Source organism: Mastigoproctus giganteus, chromosome 9 (genome assembly GCF_048544385.1).
Source record: "Mastigoproctus giganteus isolate SK-2022 chromosome 9, ASM4854438v1, whole genome shotgun sequence".
NCBI lineage: Eukaryota > Metazoa > Arthropoda > Arachnida > Uropygi > Thelyphonidae > Mastigoproctus > Mastigoproctus giganteus.
In genome coordinates, this window is record NC_143583.1 from 199068207 (window position 1) to 199085849 (window position 17643).

At 37.8% G+C, this 17643-nt stretch overlaps 1 protein-coding gene across 2 annotated transcripts in view; it reads right to left on the bottom strand.

Annotated features, from left to right (window-relative positions):
• Cse1 (chromosome segregation 1) overlaps positions 1-17643 on the bottom strand; it is a 441978-nt gene that overhangs the window by 178208 nt on the left and 246127 nt on the right. For both annotated transcript variants that reach the window (XM_090381796.1, XM_090381797.1), the window contains exons 17-18: positions 13780-13883; positions 5567-5664 (exon numbers count right to left, since the gene is read on the bottom strand). In XM_090381796.1, coding sequence (XP_090237922.1) covers positions 5567-5664; positions 13780-13883 — 202 coding nt within the window. The remainder of the gene's footprint in view (positions 1-5566; positions 5665-13779; positions 13884-17643) is intronic.

Consider the following 17643-nt stretch of genomic DNA (forward strand, 5'->3'; position numbering starts at 1 on the left):
CCAATGCAGTTGTAACACTATATATCTATATATATTTTTTCAGTATCAAGTATTATCTTCAAGTTTCCTATTTAGCACCCACCAATCACCGACATCGCCTTGGGTGTGGAAGCAAGCTTATCACGCCTCCCAGAAGATGTAGCCAACGCAATCCGCTTAAAGACTGCAGCAGTTCTACACCATGCTCGCCCCGTCTCTTCAAACCTCAGCCGTATACAGATTTCTACCCTCAAGGCACTGAAACGGGATTCGTCCATCGTCATTCTACCGGCGGACAAAGGCAGTTGTAATGAACCACACTGATTACATGGCGAAAGCCTTACTGCTCTTACGAGACACTACCGTCTACAAACCCCTAACCATCGACCCCAACAAGGCTTTGGAACGATGGGAGTCAGAGGTGAATATCCTCACCAACACTTGGCTGAAGCAAGGGAAAATCACACAGTCAACCCGTAATCACCTCCGTGCCTCCGGGTGTCAGATCCCACGGTTTTACGGCCTGCCGAAAGTGCACAAAGAAGGCACGCCACTAAGACCTATTGTATCCTGCTGTGGATCACCGACTTACGAGCTGTCTAAATTTGTCTCGAGACTTCTTTCTCCTCTAGTTGGCAAGACCACCTACACCGTCTCCAACAGTGTTGAGTTCATAGAAAGGATCCGCACTATATCCATCTCGCAAGATCAAGTCATGGCATCGTTGATGCGATGTCGTATCACTCTTTACCTCCATCCCTGTGGAACTTGCCATCTCTTGCGCAAAACAACTCTTGGACAATGATGGAACCCTCAGCGACAGAACTAAGCTGACGCCTGATGACATTTCCGCCGCCCTCAGACGGTGCTTAACAGAGGGTACAATCATGTTTAATGGTTCAATCTACCAGCAGATACATGGCACAGCCATGGGTTCCCCTGTCAGCTCGGTCACAGCAAACATCGTGATGGAGGAGTTAGAGGGACGTGCGTTTACACACGCACCGGATCACATCGCCTTTTGGTGTCGCTACGTAGACGATGTGTTCGTAGTGATCCCTAGAGACTCAAGTCAGCGACTCCTAACCCACCTCAACTCACTGTCGCCCTTCATAAAATTCACGGTTGAGCTGGAGTCGAACAACTCTATACCATACCTAGATACACTTGTCCGGCGCGAAGACACATGCTTGAAGACGACGGTTTATCGTAAGCCTATGTGTGCTGGCCAATTTACCAACTTCCAGTCAGCACACACACGGGGCCACCTCCTCTCAACCGCCCGAACCTTGCTAACTCGCGCCTGGACACACTCCAGCTCTGCAGATGAAAGGCGCAAAGAGATCAAAGTAGACCTTACGAGGTGTGGCTACCCCATCGATGTCCTTAACAGATGTGATCTACAAGCACGCGACAACGTGACGACCAACAGCAACGCCAACAGTGACGAGTCTTCCACGAGGGCATTCATCCCATACTACCCCAACCTGTCACAGCAGATCGGTAGAATCCTAAGATCGCATGGGGTAAAGTGCATCCAACTCCCAGGCAAGAAACTGCGTTCTCTCCTTTACAACATAAAAACACCTGTCCCCACCCTTCTACAGAGTGGTGTGGTCTATCGCATCTCTTGCCGTGACTGCATGAGCTGCTACTTTGGAGAGACTGGTCGTCGTCTCGAGAAACGCCTCTCAGAACATAAAAGGGCGATCCGTTTGGCGGATGTAGAACACTCAGCTATTGCCGAGCATGTCTGGACAACCCACCACGACATCGACCCACACCGCGATGTCGTGGTTGTAGACAAGTCCCACCATTACCTAAGGCGCACCTGGTTGGAATCGTTAAGTATAAAATGCTCGGATACCTCGTTGAACAGGAACAGTGGTTGTCAACTTAACCCCATCACAGAAACAGTAATTCTGTCCATAGACAAACGCTGGCCACGTCACCACCATACGTCACAGCCACAAACATCAACAAACAATTAACCACGTGTCTCACGTACCATCCTGGCAGTGCATCTCTATTCTAACTGCCATTCAAAGTATTTTAATCTGATGAACGCTGCCACCCAGCCGAAAGCTAATTCATTTATCATAGTTTTAATGCTCTGTGTAACAAAAATAAATAAATCAAGTTTCTTTATATAACTTCCTTATCAGTTATGCATTAATTAATTATGTTACGTGTGTGAAATCTAAGTCATTATATGTATTTAGTTAAAAGGTACAATTTAACTGACAATGAAGTTCAACAAGAGTAATAAATTTTACTGATTAATCGATAATATTATATACTATAATATTATATAATATAATATTATATACTATCCTATACTAAGCTAACACTATCTAGTTCGGGATATAACGTATCATATAACAATGGCGGCAAGTTACGAATGGTAAATCTACAGACACTTAAGTATTAATTAAATTTCAAAATCTGGCTGTCTGAATTCAGAATAAACCAAGGATCTTGTCTAGGTCTATACGCTACTTTAATTTAATATAACAATTAGTCAATTAAGCGGCTAAATATATCCAAAAAACTTGCCATTTGCCGGCTCTGCAAAATTTGTAAGACACATCAATTGGATATCTTTACCGATACTAAGTAATAACCTACAAAATCTCTATCTAAGTTAAAACTAAGTATCATAACTAGGAATATAAAGCTACTCTAGAAAATAAGTTAATATGCCAATTTAAGCCAATCTATGTTAATAAAACAGAAAAAACTTCTCTATTTTCCTGAGCCATAAAAACTTCGCCTGCACAAGGCTACTTTTGTTCCCTTTATATTATAAAGGGAATGAGGGTAAATTATAACTGAATTTATTTCTGATCAAATGGGAAACTATATTGAAACAGTATTTTATAAAATAGATAGGGATGTTATTGTTGATAAGCTTATTGTAAAGTAGTTGTACAGCTTTGGTGAAAAGTAATTGGTTACTACATATGTTAGCCAATCTGGTAGTTTGAGTACAAATTATATTTTTATGTATTTTGTTGGAAAGGTAAATGACATAAAAGTTAAATTTATTTCTTTTATCATATATGTTAATATTATATGGTAGTATTATACCATACTACCATATAATATGCTAAGAGTAATGTTATAAGATTATAATATTATAATTGCTAAGAGTAATATTGAGGTCAAGGAAGTCGGCTATTTTCTTTATTTAGTTTAAGTTCAATGGGGTAAATTGCTTTGGCTATAGGTTTAAAGTTTGTATTGAAAACTAGGATGTCACCTACATAACTGAAAGCTAAAAAGTTATAATTAGGATTGTTTATGGTATATAGTTATTCATAATAGTGTAAAAATAGGTTGGACACTAATCTAAAAATTTGGGAACCCATGGGAACACCAATGGTTTGTTTATAAGTAAGTTTGCCATTGAATATATAATTATTAAGTAAACAGTGTTTTACATAATTGTTCCACGTATTATCAATTATATATAATTTATCCTTGTATCTGTGATAAAGTTGTTTTAGCACAAAAATCAGTAGGTTATGTGGGATTGAAGTGAAAAGGTTGGTGAAATCAAAAGTTTATATGCTGGTTATGGTAATATTAGATTTGAAGGTGTTGATTCTACCTCGTAGCATGAGGCCTTTGCCCTTAAATATTTTATAGTCTATATCACTGCACACCATCAGGCATCTCTCATATTGTGAAGTTATACTTCATAACTGGGTTGTCACTATTGCAACGCCAGGCTACCTGCCCACCCACCGAAGAGAAGCCAACAAGCTTTGAAATGGTGCCGTCTGGGTGGTGGTATCCGCTTGTTTGTTGTTTGGGTTTTAGGAGCATTAGCAACTAAGGCCATATTGCTCCATGGATATGCGGTGGTCATTCCCTGACCTTTCTGCATCCTTCGTATTTGGTGGTCATGGGCTCGAACCCTGGTCTAATCAAGAAGCGTGTGCTATGCACTGCTGCTCCTGCCCACCTGTCTATGGAGGCGCCGGTGGTATCTGCTGAGAATAAATAACAGTAGTCTTCTCTACTGGCAAAGTGTTATTTATTCGAGGTAGTACAATACCATGGCAACTCATTGTGAAGGCATTCACAATATGAGATATAACCAAAACGATGCCAATTTAATTAATTAATTTAACTACTTTGGTAGATGGCTACGTTAAAATGATGCTTTTGCACTAACCTACATGTTTCCCACTGCTTATGTCAAACCAAACTGACTGACACCAAACACAAAAGTGCACTGGTCACCCACCCACCCACATCAACTAGATGCATTGCCTTACATTTTATGTGTTTAACTAAGCATAACCCCTCCTATCCTGCCTGTTCTTTCTGTACACATTGTATTCCACATATTCAAATCCCGAATCCCTTATATCTGAGTGACACCATGTCTCTGATATCACGACAATGTGTACATTTGATGACTTTACCAGCACTTCAAATTCATCAAAATTATTTACTATACTCCTAGTATTGTTGTACGTGCAAGCATACCTGCACCTATTCTTACTCTTAGTTACCCTAACACAGCCCATGTATTTACTTGTTCCATGATGACTCCCAGAAGCCTTTGAAATCACTGTCATCTTGCTTTTCGGGATGCTGCTTTTTCCAATAAAAGCACATTAAGAATGACTTTCATCTCTGCCTGCAGCTATTGTTAATCTATTAGACTGTGTATCCCCTAAGCTAGCAGTTTTCTGACCCACCTAATACCGTTTCAATAGCATCAGCAAATATTCTTACACTCTTTCTATTTAAGGGCATCCCAACACTGTAGAAGCAGTTTCTCCTGTTAACAAGCACAAATCATACCGTGAAAAATTCTAACCCACGAGCCTTGCACAATCTCTCTATAGCTGAAATGATTGACAAGGCTCTCATCATATACCCCCTTCTATTGTGCCTGCACAGAATTGCACTTTCAAATTCAACCCTAACTTGTGACTTTTCCTCAACATTGCCCTGTACTTGTTAAGCAGCAGACCCCCTATTCTTAATGTCATTAGTGCCAATGTGTACAACAATACCACCTTTTATCTCTTTTGTGCTCTTTTATCATGTGTTCCACAAAGTCAATCAATTAAATCTCCTTATCAATTAATTAGTAAATAATTGATAAAGAACAACTATATTTACTTTTCATTTCTATTAATCACAGAATAAGAAAATATAAATTCAACTAACTTGAAAAAAAAAAATAAATAAATCAAAAACGTGATTCAATGTGTACATTAACTAACTTGTCATACGTAGCATTGAGCAAACTCAGTTTGCTACTTAGTGCACTCATCTCACATTTTGGCAGCACCTTCAGCACAAGTTTCCTTAGTATTGCACTATTCTAAATAAAATGAACTGCTCCAGTGGAGAAATATATTGGAATATACTTCTCACTGGAGCAGTTCATTTATGCTTCAGAAAAATGGCTTCAGGTAGCACTTATGTTTTCTAGCACTCATAGCATTGGTATCCACTAAGCACTTAAATTACTCCTAATATAAGCAACAAAATAATTTAAGCACGAAAGTAATGCTGACTTTTTGCATTAAAAATAATGAACAGTGAAACTTGATCTTACCTTGCTGACTTGATTTAATTTCAAAGTGAGCTTTGTGAGAAGAGTAGGCAAGAAAGGGATAACAATGTCTTGAAGAAGAGAAAATGTTCTCATAATAGCTAAAGAATAAAGAATGCACTCTTATAATGTCATTTAATTAAATATTAAAAAAAAATCTACACTTACAGAAATATATGGTAATTAACATGATTCATGGAAATTTGACTTTTTTTCTAATCCAAAATCATCTAATAGGTTTACATCTGAGAGAGAGTTATCCATCCAGGTGAACAACAACATAAAGAAGGTTGATACAGTGGTGCCTCGCAATTCGACTGTAATCCGTCGCTGAATTAGAGTCGAATTGCGGGTCAATATTTTCCATAATAAGTTTATGGCAAATTGATTAATTCGTTGTCAGACAGAAATACACAATAATATTGACTTTACTATATTCTACCATATAACAAACGAAATTACAAAATACATAATGAGTACATACATTTCATTGAGCCTTAGATGTTGGAAGGATGTTTTATTTATCTTGTTCTGCCCCTTCTCTTCTCCTCTTGGCTTGAATAGGGATGAGGAATTGATCAAGGGTGGACTGTCTCTCCCTCTTTTTCAAGATAGCCTTGAAGTGATGCATAGTAGTGTTGTTAAACAAGTCTGTCATTCTAGTTACAACAGCAATGTTGGGGTGCCATTTTAAACAAGCAGACTGCACCTTCTCCCAATGGAATAAAATTTCTTTAATGGCAGCTGTTGGCATCGGCCCTTTTTCCCTGTCTTCTTCTTCTTCATGTGAAATTTCCTTTTCTCTCTCTTTTGCTTCCTGTTTGCTGAATGTTTTGAGTTCTTCCACGGTTGGTTCGTCATCGTGATCCTCCACAAGCTCTTCCACATCAGCCTCATCAACTTCTCCTATGTCGAGGTTCTCCACTGTCGAAATGATTTCTTGCATGGCCACAACTGCTTCTGATTCTTCAGCAGCTTGGACTGCACTGTTGTCATCCCAAAAAAAGGAAGGAACGAGTTTCTTCCATGATGCACAAAGGGTCCTTGTGTCACTCCCTCCCAGGCAGTTTTAATAAAGGAAATGGCATGAAGAATATTGAACTCAGTCTTCCAGAACTCTTCAGTGTCTTATCAGAAGAATGAGTCATGTCGAAAAGCTGTGAAAACAAAGCCTTGGTGTAAAGTTTTTTTAAAACAGGCAATTACTTCTTGATCCATGGGCTGGATCAGTGATGTGGTGTTTGGAGGCAAAAACTGGACTTTGATGAAATCAAAGTCAATTTCAAGAATGTTCGCCAAGTCTTGGGGGTGGGCACTAGCATTGTCAAGAATCAGCAGTGCTTTCAAAGGTAAATTGTTGTCAATGAGGAATTTTTTTACACCCGGGGCAAACTCCTCAAAAATTCAATCTTTGAAGACTTTCTGGTCTACCCAGGCTTTTGCATTGGATCTCCACATCACTGGCAGTTTGAACTTGATGATTTTCTTCCCAAAGCACCGAGGATTTTTAGAGTGGTAAACGAGAAGTGGCTTTACTTGTCTCCACTTGCATTTGCTGCCAATAACAAGGTAAGTCTATCTTTCATAGGCTTATGTCCTGGGAGCGTCACTTCTTCTTGCGTGATGTATGTTCGATTTGGTAAGCGCTTCCAAAATAACCCAGTTTCATCCCCGTTAAAAATTTGCTGCAGCAAGTAGCCTTCCTTCTTGATTAAATCTTCAAACTTTTTATCTGCACTAGCTGCTTCCTCATGTCTGAGAACACTATGGATACCTGTTCTACCTTTGAATATGTGAAACCACCCACGACTTGCCTTGAATTCATCAGTTTGATATGAGATATGTCCTGGAATGTTCTTCTGCAATTCTTCAAAAATTAACCTAGCCTTCTCGCAGATCATTGCCTGAGTTACTGGATCTCCTTTCATCTGTCTTTCTCTAATCCAGGTAAGAAGCAGCTTTTCCATTTCTTCATTGATTAAAGATCTGTTTCTGTCAGAAATTTTCACTGCTCCAGCGAACACCTATAATGTTGTCTCTTTGTTGCCAAAAAGTTGCCAAGGTTGAACTAGGGATGCCATACTATTGAGCTACATCTGTAATTGTTCTACCTTTCTGCACTTTATATTTCTTTCTTCTTTTCTATGCTCAACCAAGTGTATTTCTTTCCTGAATTATTCCGCTGTTCACTTTTCTTTGGACCCATTCTCAAATTTCACTCAAAAAATAAATAACTGCCAAAGCACAAAATTTTTTACTTTACGAGAAATGCAGAATTATAAATTAGCACAAACAATTTGTGCAAACATGAACTCAGACTACGATTATTAACGAGATAATGTTGTCTCATAACTGAGGAAGAACTGACGGCATACCTGTAGCTATCTTTGAGGGTGGCTAACGTAGCTGAACGATTGTAGTTCCCGCTCTTTAATACCATTGGTTAAAATGTACGAAGCAACCGTCACTATTTAGCGCTATTTAGTAACATTAAATGCAACTATGTAGTCCAGCAAAGAATTCTATCGTGCAATATCATGTAGCGTTTGCGCCAGCCCGCAAAATCTGACTGTTGAATTGCGAGGCACCACTGTATTTAGTATCTTCCACCCACCAAGCAATGGCCAAGCTTCTTGTGATAGTAAGCAAAGTCATATGTGCCAACTTTTAAAAATATGAAACGTGAAACATTTTAACAACAGATCTGACTTTCAGCTGGAATAATATTCTGGATTGTTTTCCTGATTAATACAGTAAACCCTTGTCTCAAGGAAGACAACATCCACTCAAATGAACTTTAGGTCCATAGTTTTGACATGACTGCCTCAGTCCAATGTTATTTACTGTCAGCTAATATTTTCAATGCCAGGGAATCCGGATACTTCTCATTATCAATTTAAACTAGTCCGTCGAGAAATACTAAAATTTCAAGCTCATCTACTAGTAAAGTCTTTTTCATAACGCCTTAGCGATTTCAGTGATTCTTTTGAATCACTGAAATTGCTAAGGTATTTATGAAGTATTTATTTTGAATTTATGAAGTATTTATAAAGTATTTCTTTTGAATTTAATGGACAGTTGTGTTTAGTGGACAAGCCTTACTCACATATAGTCTATTAAAGTGAAGTTTTACTATAATGAAACAAAAGGTTGCTAATCTCAGATAAACGACACCTACCAAAACAAACTGAAATGATTTGGTTTTGATGAGAATGTAATTCTGGAATAGTATGTGTGATTAATAAAATACGCAGTGAGTACTCAGATCTGTAAAAAAAAAAAAAAACACAGCTGGTTTAGAAATTATATTAGCTGCTGTAAAGACAATGAAGTTTTCAACTACACCTGCCATGGATAATTGTATTGGAGTACCAAAAGAAACTTTTTTTTTTTTTTTTACAGACTAATAAAAACTGGTCAGTTCTGAAGCAGGTTTTAAATTCAACTTTTTATTTTTTTAATGTCTGTAATTGCTGCTTACGTGTTCCATATATGATCATAAAACTGGTATCATTAAAGGAAATTCTTCAATATCGATTTCATCAATGATGAAATTGATATTGAAGTTTGAACATTGAACTTTTAAATTTCATGAACATTTTAACATTTAGCCAGTGTGACTTCTTGGTACAGTAGAATATATGTTTTACTTCTTTTCAGCAATTGCTCACCACTGCTGGGCAAAGGCCTCTCCCAAAACCTTCTGTCTTTTTCTATCATGCACCGTGGTTGGCCAGTTTCCTCCTGCAGGGTTTTATGGGCACCACTAAATTGTAAAATCTTTTAGCTCTTAATTCATGGAATTAATCCCTTTAGCTCTTAAAAGCTAAAGGAATTAATTCTTAACCCTTTTAGTTCATAAATCGTGCTTTCTACAGCATCAGCTGTATTGCCTGAAGGCGAGAGGTGCAAACGATGTGCACCTGGGTCTCTCGAAATCAGTTCGTTATATGGAAATTTTCTTCGTTATTCAGATAATATTTTCTGATGTAATGACATCCTCAAGGGGAAATCAAAAATGTTCGCTAGACAGAAAAAATTCCCTATATGGAAGTTTGTTAAAGAGAGGTCTGACTGTGTATATATATATATATATATACATTGTGTGAAAGTATATAGGCTGAAAGTAAATTTCTGTAGATCCTTTTAAAACCAATCATTCCATTTAAACCATCAGCAACTGTGTGGCAATTACTAATACTCCCCCCTCCCCACTCTAGCCACATGGGGTCTTGCAAACTCTGATTTTTTTGATTCTGGTAAATTAATTACCTAGTTTGCAACACCAAAATATCTTAATATCAGCATTAATTATATGTATTCACAAATCCATACAAAAAAAAAAAATAATAATAAATAAATAAATATAATAAAGAAATATATATTCATTTATTTTCATTTCACTATGACTGCAATTTTAAAAATTGCTTAATAGTGCAACTACCAAGTGATAAATTTCCTTGAAATTTGGTTACTAAAGCTAAACACACTAAATGTTCAATTTTTAATAATTTATTATTATTTTTTATAAAGAATGAGCACTTCTTTCTTAAAACCCAAATGAATGTGATCACGAAGATTAATTTCACAACAGTTTTTAAATTTGTATAAGAATTTTCTAACAGATTTTTCTTTAATTTTTTTTTTACAAAATCATATACATATAACGAAAGGTGCCTATAGTGATATTGTTAAAAAAAAAAAACAACCTGTAATGCTTTGAACTTTTTTTTTTTTTTTTTTTTTTCAACAGACAAATTCCCTTTACTTTTTATGCATTCAATTTTTGGGCAGTAAAGAATAACACTGTGGTTCCTTTCACTATATAGCTAATATAATAAATGCTAAACTGACGTGATGTTTACTTCAAAAAAGTAAAAATGTTTGAAAAATTTATAAAATACATCATGAACCTGAACTTTCTGGTTAAATTGAGAAAAATACAAAGTTAAGAAATTTATCGCAAGAAATTGAAAATTAAGATCTGTTACAAGTTCAAAGGTGAGTTCGCAGCAGAGCCAAAGGGATGGATTTGAGTGGTACAAGCAATTTTCTGAAGGAGAAGAAAACACCCATGAGGATCCTCAATTTAACTGGCTAGAAACACTTAAGGCCACTTCGATTTTTGCACTCGAAAATAAGTAGTACTTTCACACTTCTATTGCAAATGCATTAGGCTTGGGAAATGTGATCAGGAAGCTCGCAAGACAGCCACATTGTCGTAATCTGAGAAAGTAGAGTACATATTACATCACATTCTTAATCCTATTGTTACAGTGATCATAAGCTGTATTTATTCTGTACCTTAAAGTGAATTTTACTTCGAAAATGTAAGAATCTCTCAAAAATTTATTTGAAACAGTGCATAAACATGAACTTCCTGGTTAAATTGAGGAAAACTAAGTTTAAGACTTGTTACAAGTTCAAAGGAGAGTTTTAACATCAAAGGTGCAACCAATTTTTTGAAGAGAAAACATCCATCAAGATTCTCAATCTGGCAGGGAATTTGTTCATACTAAAGGAAGAATGACTATCAAAATGATAGCAGAGCAATTGGAGTGGGATAATAATTTTAGCCATCAGTCTTGAAGGTGCTAGCTCAAGCTACATTATCAGCGAGATAAGCCGATAACCCAAGTGATGCAATCACTATTATCACCCATTAACCCGAGTGATGCAATGATGGCAAAACAGTTATGAAGTATAACTCAACGATATCCATCATTGCATCACTCGGATACATAGCCACCCACCTAAGAAGGACCAAATAGCCCTGAAACAGTGCTGTCTGGGTGGTGGTATCCATCTGAGAATAAGTAACATTAGTCTTCTCCTCCGGTGAAGCATTACTTATTCGAAGTAGTGCAATATCATGGCAACTCGCTGTGAAGGTATTCACAATATGAGATATAACTTAAAACGATTCTATTCTGTTCATTCAGATTTGGCTATGTATTATTGATGCTTTTGCACTATACTTATACATATGAAGGAAGGTTATAATGTGTTTAGGGCTAATGCCTCAGGTTGCAGGAAAGTCTAGACTATGTATAAGTTAAGTGCAAATGCATCATTAATACACAGCCAATTCTAAATTAGCAAAATATTTGCAAAGGCGGCATCGTTTTAAGTTATATCTCATATTGTGAATACCTTCACACTCTTGAACAGATTCCTGGTCAGGGTGATTATTTCTTCTTTTTTAATTGCAATTCTTTTAACACTGATGCCTCCTTGTTCCTGAAGCTCAATTTGAATTTTCTCTTCGGGCACATTTAGAAGGTCCCATTCCGTAATGACACCTTTTGAGGTATTTAAAATTAGGGGATACTGTTACTGGTATTCCTGCAAAGGTTGTCATTTGTAAATAATCTTTTGGAATGTTTAGCATTGGCTGTTTCTACTAAAATACCACCTGATTTTAATCTTTTAATGTTTTTTGGTGGGCCGACATAACTCTTAAGTCTTTTGTATGAGAAAGGGTGACAACTGGTCTATCACTTTCTCAGTGTTTGAATGTATAATAATATATATGTTGGAGAATTTAAAGCTTTAATGTCAGTTTTAATCTTTGTGGAGACAGATTTCTTTCATTTCTTTCACCTTTTCTGGTTGAAATTGTTTGTCATCTTTCTGATCTTTTTCCAGATAAGGGTGGCTGGTGTGGAAATGGTTATAGTGGATGTGAATTTCATCCAAGTTGCTTTTTTGCTGATTTTTTGCACTTTCCTGACCTTAGCCCTGGCTCTCTTGAATTGTATCAGATTGTCTGTTGTTGGATTTTTGTGAAAGAAATTACAGGCTCTATTTCTCTCTTTTTTAGCTTCCTGGCACTCTTTGTTCCATTATGAATTATGTGGACGAAAGGTATACAGAATGGATATATTCTAATATTAGAAGTATCTCTGAAAGAACTCGATTCCTCATATCTACTAAAATACCACCTTGGATCAGTTCTATTTGATTCTATTGAACCAGTGAATTCCTGGGTATTGGAGTCAGTTTGTTCTGGAAGGGAGAGCTTTCCCCCTCCAGGTTATCACCCCCGCCACGTGGAGGCAGGAGCAGTGCCTCACTGTGACCAAGCACTAGGGTGTTAGTAATTAAGATATATAATATAAAAAAAGGAAAAGAGAAGGTTACTTTCTTTCTTAATCTAGTACAGTTGATTTCTTTACTATAGATTATTTAATTGTATGTTAATAAATACTTTAAATAAGGAAACGATTTCTACTTCAAGAAAGAGCGCTAATTCAGAGCAAAGTCACTTGATCACAGAATTTCTTGGCACCTGGAGCCGGGATACAAAGGGCAAAGTGATGTAACACATGACAATTATTCACATACAACCTACAACACAAATTTCTTCTTACTGTTATGCAAGTGGCACAAGAGAAAGGAAAATTTAGAGAAATCTAGCAGTGTGCATGCAAAACAGAATAGGATTGGAAAGACTGCAGTACATTCTATATATAAAGGTAACAGATTCCCGGTCGGGGTTCCAGATCCCTTTGCAGCGATTATCAACCCAATGCAGGATGGAAGCCTCCTCAACAATTCATGCTGAGGGAAATGGACCATAATTTGCCATGCTGGTCCAGTGCAGGTTGGCAGATCGACCGTATTCAGCAGTCAGGGGCTTGAACCCCGGTTTACTCAAAGAGCGTGTGCTACTGCACTCCCGCCCCTGACCACTCGGCTATGGAGGCTATATATAGGGTGCTTTAATTAAAAAGCACTGGGATCTAACAAGCTTATTTTTAGCTTATGGCAATTTATAATCTGGACCTTTTTTGTTGCATTCAAGCTGATTGAATTTCAGAAGAATACCACTAGTGATCTAAGATATGTTGCTTATGTAAGACATCAGCACTATGAATTATGTGGACGAAAGGTATACAGAATGAGAGAGAGAAGAGGGCAGCTAGCAAATCATCTTCAATTGTCTTTAGAATCTCTCCTTACTATAGTGAATATTATCGGTAAGGTATTATATATATGTTCTGCTGCTAAACACGAGAGACAAAGGAATGCAGTTATGATCTTTCAGTTATTGAAAACTGAAAACATTGTTTTTTTACATAAAAATTATTTTTTCTATTCATGTTTAAAAAATGGGATGCATGGCACATTAAAGGGTGCAAAATATTTGAGAAAATACCATATGTTAAAAATTAGATGCCAATAATAATAACAATAATACACAAAAATTGTACCTTTCATAATATATTCATTTTCTGATGATCCTTGAAGCTCCAGAGCACCAAAGAGATTTTTCAGAAGAATTTCAACAATGGGTTGAATTTCTGTTGGTGACACACTAAAAAAAAAAAAAAAATTCCTTTAAAGTGACAGTATTAAACAATTCGCACAAAAACAGAAATTGCATGGCATGCTAAGCTGCTAAAAAATTGACCTAATTGGTTACTGATCTGTAGGTACCACAGCAACTACAATTCATTTCTGGCTCCTTTCCCAGACTTAAGTTTTAACAGGTTGGATTTTTTGCTTCGGCACCAGTATACCAACATCTATTAAATGTACGTGTTGTCCGTTTGAAAATGGGAAAAATGAGAGAAGATACCAAAAAAACCACTTCAGAATGGTCGACTCATTCTTAATTGAAAGGCCCTCTGATGTAATACTAATAGTATTTGCCATATAGCCAAGAAAACCACAGGCTTTTGCTGCACTGGCAAAAAAAAAAAAAAAAACCCCAAGTATTATATATATATATATATATGATAAGAAAATAAAAATTATATGTTTCCTTCCTCACACAGACAACTATACAGCTGACCTTTGAATTTATTCAAACTGTCAACCTAAACTACCTCTGAGGGCAACTTGTTCAAACAACCTATGATTTACTGGCTAAAAGAAAACTTAATATATAATCTAATCTAAATCTCAACCTGTAACTTAAATTTATGTTTGTTGTTATTTGTTATTTGGTTTTTAGGAGCATTAGCAACTAAGGCCATATTGCTCCGGGGATAGGCGGTGGTCATTCCCTGACCTTTCCCCATCCTCTGTATTTGGTGGTCACGGGCTCGAACCCCGGTCTAATCAAGAAGCGTGTGCTACACACTGCTGCTCCTGCCCACCTGGCTACGGAGGCACCCTTAAATGTATGACCTTAAATGATTGATACTTAAAAGGCAGTATCAATCTGCGTATTCTTTATAACAATGAGAATTCCACCTTCATTTAGCATTAGCAGAGGCATACGATGCAGAAAGCAAGCTTATGCAGCATCAGCCAAAAAAAAAAAAAAAAAAACCCCTCCCATTTCACCCCTCCATTTGTTCCAAATGCCTGTCCAGATCAGCCTTAAATTTATTTAGGCTATCAACTTCCACAATAAAAGATGGAAGTTTGTTCCACCATTCAATTACCTGCTGGCTAAAGGCAAATTTCCACACATCTATTCTACAATTGTCTTTCCTCAATTTGAATGTGTCCCCTCAGGTTCTTAATCTGAGCAAGAAGAAGAATTCCATCAGCATTCAGCTTGCTCAAGCCATTCAAGGCCTTATACACCTCAATCAGATCACCTCACAGGTGCCTACTCTCCAGGCACTGCAATTTGCAGAACTTAAGCCTTTCTTGGTAAGAGCGCCCCTTTGTTCCCCTTCTCTGCACTCGTTCTAGCCACTCTACAACCTTCCTAAAATGAGGCCTCCAGACCTGTACACTGTTTTGATTTGATTTGGTAGTTGTTGGCGCATTGGCTTCTGTGGCCATATTGCACCTCCCAAGGTTTTTGCAGTACTTTGATCCAAGCCCGAGGCGGGAATCGAACCCACGACCTTTGGGTTGCCGGGCAGGTACTTTACCCACTCGGCTAGCCAGGTCGGCGACCTGTACACAGTATTCTAGGTGTGCCCTGACCATTGTCTTCTATAATGGGACAACCACCTCCCTGTCACTGCTAGCAAAATTCCTATATATCATTGACAAGACTCCATGACCTGCCCTGGCAGCCCATCTGTACTGCTCAGCGAACTTCATATTCGACTACACAATTACCCTCAGGTCTTTTTCACTTTCCACTTCCCTGAGTGTAGTACCATACAGTTGGTACGTTGCTCTTCTGTTATTGTTACCCACATGCAGTACTTTGCATTTGTCAATGTTAAACTTCAGTTGGCACTTCTCAGCCCATTTTCCCAACTTAACTAGATCCAGTTGGATTAGCATACTGTCATTAACACGGCCTCCGTAGCCAAGTGGACAGAAACGGGAGTGCAGTAGCACACGTTCTTTGAGTAGACCGAGGTTCAAGCCCCTGACTGCTGAATACGGTTGATCTGCCAACCCGCACTGGACCAGCGTGGCAGATTATGGTCCATTTCCCTCAGAATGAATTGTTGAGGAAGCTTCCATCCTGTAGTGGGGTGATAATGGCTGCACTTTACTGTTTTTTTTTTTTTTTTTACTGTCATTAACAACCCTGCCAGCCTTTGTATCATCTGCAAACTTGGACATTAAACCTGATATACCTTCATCAATATAACTGATAAATAGAGAAAACAACAATGGACTCAACACTGAACCCTGGGGAATTCCACTAATAACATTTGTCGACAAAGAGCAGTCTCCATTATTACTACTCTCTGTCTTCTCCCACTCAACCATCCCTTTATCCATTGTAGCAACTTACCCTTAATGCCATATCTTTCCAATTTGTACAGCAGTCTTCCATGAACAGCAGTATCAAAAGCTTTCCTGAAATCCAAGTCCAGGTAGTTCTCGACTTTACGAGTTAATTCGTTCCTAGTATGCGCTTGTAAAGTGGGAATTTATTTCCCATTCCAGGTTAAAATTAGCGGTTATGTTCTCAACAATGAAATTAGTTATCTAATTAGTTTATGTTTAAACGAGGATTGATTTATCGAAAGAAATGAAAAAGTAGCCTGTAAAATCAAGCAAATTATAATAACAAGCCTCCAAATAAGCAAAGCGGTGGTATTGCACCGGCTGATGAGAATGATCTACCACCTAGTATTGCCTGGTAACACAGAGGGGCGGCATTCCTCCATGTGGTGCGGGCGTCACTCCTTGACCCCCTGCTTACGTCGGTTCACACCTGGGTGGTCACCTACAGTGTGCTTGTGCATGGAGGTTATACCCAGGATTACTAACAGTCCCACCATTGTGAAGGTGCAAGCAGAGGATTTGGCTGTCATAGACTGTCCGGACATCGACGAAATTGGGTCCACTTGACTTGAATGTCACCCGAATATCAGTTCCATCCGTGTTTTAGACTCCCAGGTACAGCTTGTCAGTGTAGTTTTCCGTTATCTAGAAAGTTTTATTTTTAATATATTTAATGCAGAAATAATGGGGCTAAATAAGAAATAGAGAGATTAAGAATGCACTTTTATTAACCACACATAAAAAACATAAAAATGTTGACGATCTAATGTTGTATGTAGTCTATTTTCTTTATTATATTAAGTTTAGTCTGCACAGTAGCACATTGGTATCGGCGCCTCCATAGCCAGGTGGGCAGGAGTGGCAGTGCGTAGCACACGCTTCTTGATTAGACCGGGGTTCAAGCCCATGACCACCAAATACGGAGGATGCGGAAAGGTCAGGGAATGACCACCCGGAGCAATATGGCCTTAGTTGCTAATGCTCCTAAAAACCAAATAACAACAACATTGGTATCGTCACCGTTCTTCCCACACCGGGTGGAAAAGGCCCTGGTTCTAATCCTGGCAATGACGCAAAGAACTCTTACGGGCTTTTTTCACTCTGTGGCTGAGTTAGTCGATCTCAGGCATAGATAGTCAGGTGCTCCCCCAGAAACTGGGGTTTTTCATCCAGAAAAACAGGTAAATTGACTAGAAACACATGCAATTTACAGACACCATGCACATGGGTATATGAATTAACTTTAAGGACAACCCTAATGTAATAGTTTGGATTATATTAAGTTTGTCACTAAGCTTTATCATTGTTCTTCTTTTCTTCTCTGTATAAGGTTTATTAATTTCAGGAGTATAATCCATGTAAAAACAGCAGTATAATCCATGATATCAGTACAGAATTCACTTTCAAAATGGTGAATG